This window comes from Limulus polyphemus, unplaced genomic scaffold (genome assembly GCF_000517525.1).
Source record: "Limulus polyphemus unplaced genomic scaffold, Limulus_polyphemus-2.1.2 Scaffold1309, whole genome shotgun sequence".
Taxonomy (NCBI): domain Eukaryota; kingdom Metazoa; phylum Arthropoda; class Merostomata; order Xiphosura; family Limulidae; genus Limulus; species Limulus polyphemus.
The window spans coordinates 50,752-60,503 of record NW_013666919.1 but is presented as its reverse complement, the minus strand read 5'-3'; the positions used below and the strand labels follow the sequence as shown (position 1 = coordinate 60,503).

The following is a 9,752-nucleotide window of genomic DNA, read 5'->3' as shown; positions in this document are numbered from 1 at the left end:
TGTTAATAGAAATATTTCAGTGGTTTTATTTTAAAATCAGTAAATTTACTTGCTTGCTTCAAGTACAGTTGTTATATATAAATATCAATGAAAAATTGTACCATTAAAAGTGAGCAATATTTTGAGACTCAGATAAGAAATCCTGAAAAAAAGCACTAACCACCAAAGCTATTTTATAAAATGTTGTGTAAAGAGCTGTACACAAGACAACTCTGAAAAATATTGCTTCAAATAAAAAACAGAAATAATATTTTTCTGCACTGCTGAAAACAAAACTTCATTTCCCATGATGCAAAACAGAAGAAGTTTTTCCTAGTTTTCCAAAAGCATCAAGTATTTATAATAAAATGGTTTTTAACTTTTGTACTTATGTTTAAAAAGTTTATGCTACTTTACTAACTTACAACTACAGGTTTGAGTCTGGAAAGTATTAGCAGTTTAAAATGTAGTCTTATCAGTAACAACACATCTGACACTGTTGTAAAAAATAAAAATTAAAAAATGTTAATAAAAAAAAATTATCCCGATATCTAATGTACATTAATAATGGAGATAATTACTGTATTGTTTCACATTTAACAGAAAATACCTAGAAGTGATACTGGAAAATAATACATTTGTCCAATTACATCATATGTTCTTAAATGAAGTAATATTTCATTTATCAGCGATACGTCTGATATTTTCTAATATTTTAATGAAATTAATTAAAAGAAAAAAATAAGTAAAATAATTTACTATTGAATAAATTGAAGATGAACAAATATTTGAACAATTAATAAAAATTAACTTTTAAAAGTTAATTGAATGATTTAATTTTCACCTGTATTTCAATTCCATACCTTCATTCCAGACAACACTGTTTTTATTTCCTGTTACGAAAGGTAAATTTTGCTTGTAATGCCTAGATTTGAAATTAAACAGATATGTAATAACAACAACAAAATACTGAACACCACCTTTGAACGTATTCTGTTTAAGAATGAAATTTTTAAAAGCACTGGTAGAAATACAGTTGTTAAATGTGATAAGAAAACCATTACTTAATGCAGTGACAAACTACACGCACTGACATAATAGCTGGTGGAACACTTTTTGATAATGTCAGAATTTTAAACAGAAACTAAAAAAATTCCAAAAAAGGAGTGTTATACATAGTGTGAAATATACTTTCAGTTTACTACAATAGTTCAGAAAGAGAGTAAAATTTGTAAATAATACATTGTTAAATGCTTTAGCATTTTATATCAATATAACTTAACAAGTCCATGCATATTTTAGTACTACTAACAAATACTAAAGATATCACAGAAAGTTTCTTTATCATCAGCCTTCACTTTTCTACCATCAGTTGCTCCCCTTCTACTTGAAGATTAAGTTTTTCTCTTTGCAAATTCTCTAGCATGTTCTTCACCACATGGTGTTCCTGTTGAAAGATTTCTCTAGATTTGGGGGGAAAAAATCTTATTATTTCCCAAAAGGATATAAACCATTCAACTAAATGAGAGCCATAACTGGTATACCAATTATCTGTATAATGATGCACTTAACTTTTGAGACCTACACTTTGTTTTGATTTAGTTAACACTGAATTTTAACTGAAAAAGACATTTAAACGTTCCCTCAGCACTTCTGCCTAGTTTAATGGTTTTTATTTCATGTTCAAATAGATATGCCTAATAAAGTATTGATTTATTATTTGGCCAATTAAGTAAATTTTTCCAATATGTTTAACATTGTTAGCTTTTTTATTTGTGCTATACTGCAAATGAACAAAGTTTAGTAAACTTTATGTCTAGCACAAATTTGAAGTTAAATGTCAGGTCTTTTGAAGTGTAATACTTATGTATAACTAAATAAAACAAAATATATGCCAACGTTCATTATCACTTCTGAACTCACTTGCTTAGTTACTTTTGCTGAATCCCTATTTTTTTTATTCTGTGTAATTATTGGTCTTGCATTCATTTTCATTCTCATAATTTTGCTCTTTGAGAAGTAATGGGTATTTTATGCTGCTAATTGTGTTATTAAAAGGGCAGCTTAGTAGAATATTTAATAGTATGATTAGCAAATTAGATTGCTTCTTCTGAAAATAATGTCATTTTCAGGGAAGACTGCTTTTGGAGCCAGGACTTATTCTTGCATTGTCTCATTGGAAAGAAAGGTTATTCTATTGACTTGTCCATACTCTTAACCCTACAAGGACTTGAATGAACTGCTTGAATGCTGATATAAATGCTAGATTTACTGAGTGTTTATTTGCTTGAAATAAAAGGCCTTTTCTTTTGTTCTTGAGATGGATTCATATCTATTATTTTAGCATTATTCAATTTTATCTTATGATCTTCTCTGACATGATGAGCTATTTCAAATAAATCACAGTAAAGTCTTACGTGTCTATTAAGCTCATAAATTTTGACTTTTGTCAGCATTTTTGTTACTCTAACATATTGAAGTATATATTCACAAGAGAAGTTGTAAATGGTGTTTTTTGCTCTTCTTGAATTTTAATTCAAACGAATTATGAAAAAAATCAAAACGACCAAAAGCTATGCAATAAGAAGAAAAGATTTTCGAGAATGTAACTAAGCTAAGCTTTTATCACTTTGATTTGAGCTCTACACGATTATTCTCTCCACTGTGCAAGAAGTCAAATTGGCTCATAAAATTGAAAAGAGCAGAAAAAGAAATTTCATTGTGATTATGTCACTAGTCTATGCCCTATCAAAGCTGAGATGTAGGTAATTTAAATAAGATCATTACAACCAATGTTGTGAAATAATTGTTGGTTAATATAAATAAAACTATACTTGTATTGAAGTTACAAAGTTCAAATTGGCACTGTTTTGTTCAGAGCATGCTGAAATCAACACCAAATAAAAATTGTGTGATTTAAAATTAAATAAACTTGCATTGTTGAAAAAATTTAAACTCTGAAATAAAATCTGTGGAAGAATAACTACAAGTTTAGTTTCTATTTTTGTAATTCAATGGTGCAATTTTGTCAGGCATTGAATTTGTTGCTTCCTTTTCTAAGTCATCTTATTACTGACCTTTTTCAAATCTTATCACAACCACTCTTTGGATGCTACTGAAGATTAAACTGTATTACTTTCTGTTGCCTGTTTCATGTGTTTTGTAAAGAGAGAAAGGTTAGTTGAAGTCAGATTAGTTATGGTAAGATGCATCTCATAGTATGTTTATTATATTATCTTTCTGTTTATTACAGTTAACTTGGTTGTGTTGTAATTAAAATGTCAATATTCTGGCTGTTATATAGTTCAACTTTTCAATTTCTGAGTGTCAAATAACATAAAGCTTGAAATAAGTATTTAACAAACATGTACATGAATTACACATGAAAATCCAGTGAAGAAAAAACATTAACCAATATTTAGGTGATTTAATGGTTTAATTAATATTTCATAAACCCAGTAAAAAATGTTAACCATGGTTTATATGGGATAATAGGATTCTGAAAATTCTGGGAATCTTCAGGATCTACTTTTATGATTTTAACAGATCATGAACTCCACCAGAATTAAACAACTAATGTTTTATTACATTCTATTAAAAAATGTAACAAAAAGCTGTACAAAACGTTCTAGCAATATCACACACACACACACAGTGAAATGCAAAAAAGAAGTTAACCCATTCCCCCCTTTTTTCCATGTATACTTTGCATTAAACAAAGCAAATTTTCTAGTGGTGACCTTGCAGTCAATTAGCATAAGTGTTGCTATCCAGATAGCTAAGCTGGATTCAATTTGTACTTCCTAGCATATTTTAACTAACACCTGAAAAAACAAAAATTATGGAACAAACAATTAGATTCTAAATGACCAAGGTTTACTGAACAAAACAGAATCTTCAGTTACAGTCCCCAAGGATACAACTTTTCCCAACTTTAGTTTAATAACAAATGTCCACTCATCTTTCTCTCAATTACTTAGTTAAGAACTCCTCTAGCACATAACCAAAACCAAATACTATTTAATTAAGATATTATTTCAAGTTGCCAACTTTTACCTGATTGGCTGCTGAGCATACATCAAAACACATTACTATGCCAACCAAGCCAACTAAGCAAAGATTCATACACATATTGTTACTGAGATCACTCTCATATTGTTGCTCACATTAATAATGTTGTATTTCTTGTATCTTTTTCTGCACAAATGCATTCCCTCATTTCAGTTTGCAATGTAATTCTGCCTAACAAAAAAACTCTTCAAAGAACTGGAAACTGAGTGAGTCAATATAAACCCTCACGTTTCAACATGGTGTTCATCCTGTAAGTTTTCTTGTATGATAATACATACACAAGTTTAAATTATATTTGAAATAATTATTATTCTGGATAAATTTATTTGTTGTCAAGGTTGTTGTTATGTTTATCAGTCATCACAAGATATGATGATTACAAGTAAAATTGTGAACCAGTTTTTAAAATAATTTTATTCATTTTAGACTTTCAAAAAAAACTAATAAGAACATAGAGAGATAAACAAATATTAGTAACACACATCAAAAGTTAACATTTTCCTTACCTGAGAATGTATTTCTGATAGCTAACTCCTCACATGCAATGGCTTGATTCCTACGAGGATCTGCCTATGAGATTTGCATGCCAGTAGCCTCAAGCTACCTCCCACCTAAAATTTTAATGTGAACTACACTAGTGCACGATGTTATCATCATGCAATGATAGCCTTCCACCAAAGGGAAGGCAACACTTGCGTAGTAGATGCCCCTAAGTACCTGCACTTGAATTAACTTTGTTCTGGGGCAAGAAAAAGTGCACCAGAAGCAGGGAGGATGGATGGGAAGGTGTGTGGAGGCAAGTATCTATTAGAAATACATTTTCAGGAAAGGAAAATCTTACCTTCTAATATGATACCTCACCTCCACTTACAAACTAGCTAGAATCCCACATTGAAATGGTGGATGAGCTGGTGCAAAGATTAGACCTAAATGAGCTCCCTTCAGAAAGCACCAGAAGGGAAAGTCCATAGAGTGTGACATCTGATGGCAGCGGCTCCACAAAGCCATACTCATGGGAAACAGTATCTCGTCTCAACCAGGGTATACTCTTTGCCTGGAAGGAAACAGAGGGGAAGGCAAAAGAGCATCAAGTGTCACAGGGATGGGCGATTTTTTTGCATAACCAACCAAGCACTAGCAAACAAGCAGCTGGCAAGCCAAGAAGTGTTGTGAGGTTAGGGCTCGATACAGTGTGTGTCTGACTTAACTGGACAGACAGAGACAGGGTTGATAAACCTGTCTACTTCAAGAGAAGGACACACTAGATGTTTGAGGAGTGACCTGCACTACACAGACAGTGACACCGCAGCTATACTACCCACCATATTGTGCTGTCCACAATCATTGATGAACTTTCCACAGTCCACTACTCCAGCAACTAGGAACTCGTAAGTGGCAAGGGTCTCCCATGCTCCACTTGAAGTAAAGCAGAATCGAAAGACACAGGGGAAAGAGAAAGAAAAGAACATACTTGTAAAATTATATCACAGAAGTCAGAAGGATGAGAATTTTCCTTCTCAGTTAAAGCTGTGCTTAGAGCAAACCATGATGGGAGAAATAGCCAGTCAAAATCATCAACATCCTGATTATGTTCAAACTGTAGAAAAGGTGTGTCAGCTGAATGGATGAGAGGAGGAGGGTCAGTGCGTATGAAAGATCCAGCAACATGTTGAACAATGCCTGTCATGTCCTTCACATACAATGAACTTCCAGTAGTCACAGGTCCTGTGTTAATAACATCATTGCTATCATGGGACAACATGAAAGTTACTGTCACTTGAGAATTAATAATGGTGGGAAGTCACCAAATTTTTCATTTTTTTTTCCTAAGTAAAAATAAAAAAACCATGATGGTTATATCAAACATGAAACTAAACCAGGTACACTTGAACAAAAATTAACTCAAATTATTGCAAATCTCAAGTAATTGATTAACAATTTTGGAACATGTTCATTCTAGTAAATACTGAGGAAAAGAATGAAGTTAATTTGAGCACAAGTGCTTGGGGAGAACTAATGTGTAAGGAGGTAGCGTCACCCCCTACTGGTGTAGGGCTATCATCGTATCATGATGAAATCATGCACTAGAGTAGTTCACATACAATTCTTGTTGTTTTTTTAGGTGAGAGGTAACTCAAGGCTAGTGGCATGCAAATCTCATAAGCAGATATGCATAGGATTCAAGCTAATCTGTGTGATGAGGTGAGTTATCATCTCAGAATATGTATTTAGAATTCTGATTTCTTTTAAAAGCAGCTGATTGCCTCAAAATATTTATTATTGGGGACCAAATTTTTATTCAAAACATTCTGCCTTAAACTGATCACTGTATAAGCAATGGGTGAACTAATCAGGTATAAGTTGGTAGGCTGTCTTTAATGGCAAATATTTGAATATTTCAAGCAAGATGGTTAGGTTTATGATAACATTCATTCTATTATATTGTCACCATTAGAAATTGCATTTCTCTCTCTCTCTCATTAACAAAGTTTTATATGCTCTGCATAACAATGCTAAATATTTAAACCATATCTATTGCTACCATGAGAGAGAAAAATCCTCTACACTGTGCATATGGATGAATACAAAACATTTGTGCTAAAGTAAGCAAACATTAATATATAATTTATTTTGCACAAAAGAATGAGACAGTAAAATATGTCTTCACAAAAATGACAAAAGGTACCTGTACTTTAAAAGCATAGTTACTATACTGAATACACATATGTTGAAAAATACAGTAGGGAAATTCTCCCTGGTAAATTTCGATGAGGAATTGACGATTTGATGTTCCTCACACAAACATTTTTAGAATTACTCTTATTTGAAGATGTTTATCATTTATAAATCTCACTTAGTAGTAAACACTTTTACACAACAAAAAAGGTAAAATAAAGAAATATTCTATATGAACTAATCTAAAAAAATTTCACATCAAAATATACAAGTTCATGGTTTATCTAAGCTGTATGTTTAAAACTGAAACAAAATCTTATAACTGAGTAATTTGTATGACTGAAATAATGTAAACTTACATTTAACATAACTTATAAATTTGTTATAAATTTAAAATTTGCTTGTTTATATTAAATAATTCTATTATTTATAAGAATAATACTGCCACCTTAGTTTTTAGTCATATGCACAAGAGCTTGGTCCATTGGTCCTAGCCCATACTGTAGATTTAGTGATTACTCTAGTTTTGAATTTACTGCATATATCTTCATGAAATCTGGCAATATTTAGTAAACCTTAAAAGCATGTCGTACACAAAAAATCAAAATTTTTGATAAAGTATTAAAAATGATTTGTCTAAGGATTTACTGAGTTAGTCTGCATAAAAAGTGAATTTCATAATAGGAATAAAAATACTTATTCTCATTTTAAAGTTTACATATTTCATTTTCAGAACATCTGGATCATCCTTTAACCCTCAAGGTGGATTCCTGTACGTGGTGAGGGGACCTCTCCCCAGTTATTTTTTTTAGGTGGGTATCAAAATTGATGTATATTGCTTATTCTGGGCTCTCTTTGGAGGTGAGGAGTCTTCTGCAATTTACGTCTCTTCAGATTTGTCACACTTCTATGTATTTAGCAGCCCCTCAAGGTGGATTCCTCTACGTGATGAAGAGACCTCCCAGGGAAGGTTCTGTATTTTCAGTTTATCTCCTCTTGGATCTAAACATTCACCCACGTGTTTGCTGTGCGTGGCAACCTGTGAAGGGGAGGAGAGGATCCTAGTGGTTGAGGGGTTTCATTGATGGGTCAGTTTATGTCAGTGGCACTTTTAACATACTACTTTGGCCTTGAATTCCAGTAGATGGGGTGCTCTTGGGGTGGCTCACCCAGGGTTAATTGGTTGGTCTAGTTGGGCTAGGGTCAACCAAGTACCAGTGTTGAACATTCTCAACAGGTTTTGTGGACATTGTTTCTGATTCTGGTATTTGAGTATAATGTCCACGAAACCCTGGCGTCTCTACAATGCTCGGCTTTCACATTGTTGTGCACCCCCTTGTAGAACTCCATGGTGGGTGGGGTCAGTGGGCAGCAGAGTTTCTCTATTTTGTATTGATCCTGCACCCAGTGCCCCCCCCCAAAAAAAAACATGTTGATAGGAAAGTGACCACGTTTGGAAGACTGAACAGCAGTCTCCACCCCATACTGCACCTGTATCTCATTTTTTCATCATGCAATCTTTATCAGACAAACCTTTAGGATATATGTTTCCCTTTTTTTATACAGAAGAGATTAGAGAAGCTTGCTGGCTCTCCAAAGTCAGTGAAGAATCTTCATTCTGGGGACATCTTGGTGGAATCATCTACACCAACACACAGTGAACTCCTCCTGAATTCAAAGGTCATTGGGGGATATACATATTGAGATTACTCCTCATGCTATTTTGAATTCCTCACAAGGAGTTATCATTGAGCAGAATTTAAGAAATATCCTAGAGTCAGAGATACTCACTGGTTTCTCCAGCCAAAGAGTTTCTGTAGTGTGATGTATCTCCACTTGTAAAGATAGAATTATGCTGCCTAACAACATTCTTGTATTGACATTTACATTGTCACATCTGCCTGCTACTGTCAATGCAGGTTATCTGAACTGTAAGGTAAGGCTTTATATTCCTAACCCTCTCAGGTGTTTCAACTGACAGCGGGTCGGACATTCTAAGGCATCTTGTTGTGATGACAAAGACCATGACACCTATGAGTGTCAACTGGATCCTCACTGTATCAATTGTGGTGGTTCCCACCCTTCTTACTTTCGATCTTGCCCTAAGTGAATAGAAGAAATAGAGGTCCAACGTTTCTTACCCTGACGCTCGGACGATGGTGTCCCCTGTTCCATCTCAGACATATTCTTCTGCTCTCCATTCCACCTCTACAGTGGGAGTGCAGACAGATCTTTCTGTAGCTCCATCAGAGTCTTTCTCACATCATGTCAAGAGTTTTTTGTCTTCTGTGGATGCACGAGTTGACAAGTCTATGTCTACTCCTGTCTCTGTCCCCACCATTGCTTCCAATGACTGCTCAGGTCCATCTCCTTCAGCCCTGAGATGCAGAACCATTATTCAGTCATACCCTCAGTCACTTGAATCTCCTTCTTCCAACAGAGGTCTGTCAAATCGACCTAGAGCAGGTTCCATGGAGGTCGACTTTAATGGCCACTTTAATACAGTGGAGCTGTAAAGGTTTTCGTTCTAATTTTGATGACATTAAGGCCTTGATTAATTTCTATCATCCTATGTGTGTGTCTCTCCTTACAGAAAACATTCCTCAAACCTGCTGATACTCTTAACTTTCGGTAGTTTTCTTTATACCAAAATAACAGGTTGTGTGTTGGACATGTAGATGTGGCACTGATGGTTGACCAGCACATTCCCAGCTCGTTTGTGCCACTTGATACTCCCTTGGAGGCTATAGTTTATAATTCTAAGTTCATTGTTCATAATAAAGTTGTAAAAAACAAAGGTCATGAAATGTGCACTTTGCAGCTGAGTAGAAGAATGACACATATTCAGTAGACAAATTTATAACTGTGTAATAAAAGTGGTTTACAAAATAGAAACCTAGCTTAGCATACCAGTATTTTGTCAAATATGACATTTCGATTATCGTATATTACATGTGTATACAGAAATGTCGAGAGCCAGAAGATTCTAAATTAGGACAGCAACGAGCTAATAAACCAGACAAAAT

At 33.8% G+C, this 9,752-nt stretch overlaps 1 protein-coding gene across 1 annotated transcript in view; it reads right to left on the bottom strand.

Moving 5' to 3' along the window:
- Nucleotides 1–740: 740 nt before the first annotated feature.
- LOC106463038 overlaps nucleotides 741–9,752 on the bottom strand; it is a 58,930-nt gene continuing 49,918 nt past the window's right edge. Inside the window, exon 9 of the mRNA XM_013923008.2 lies at nucleotides 741–1,442. Coding sequence (XP_013778462.1) covers nucleotides 1,334–1,442 — 109 coding nt within the window. The 3' untranslated portion in view covers nucleotides 741–1,333. The remainder of the gene's footprint in view (nucleotides 1,443–9,752) is intronic.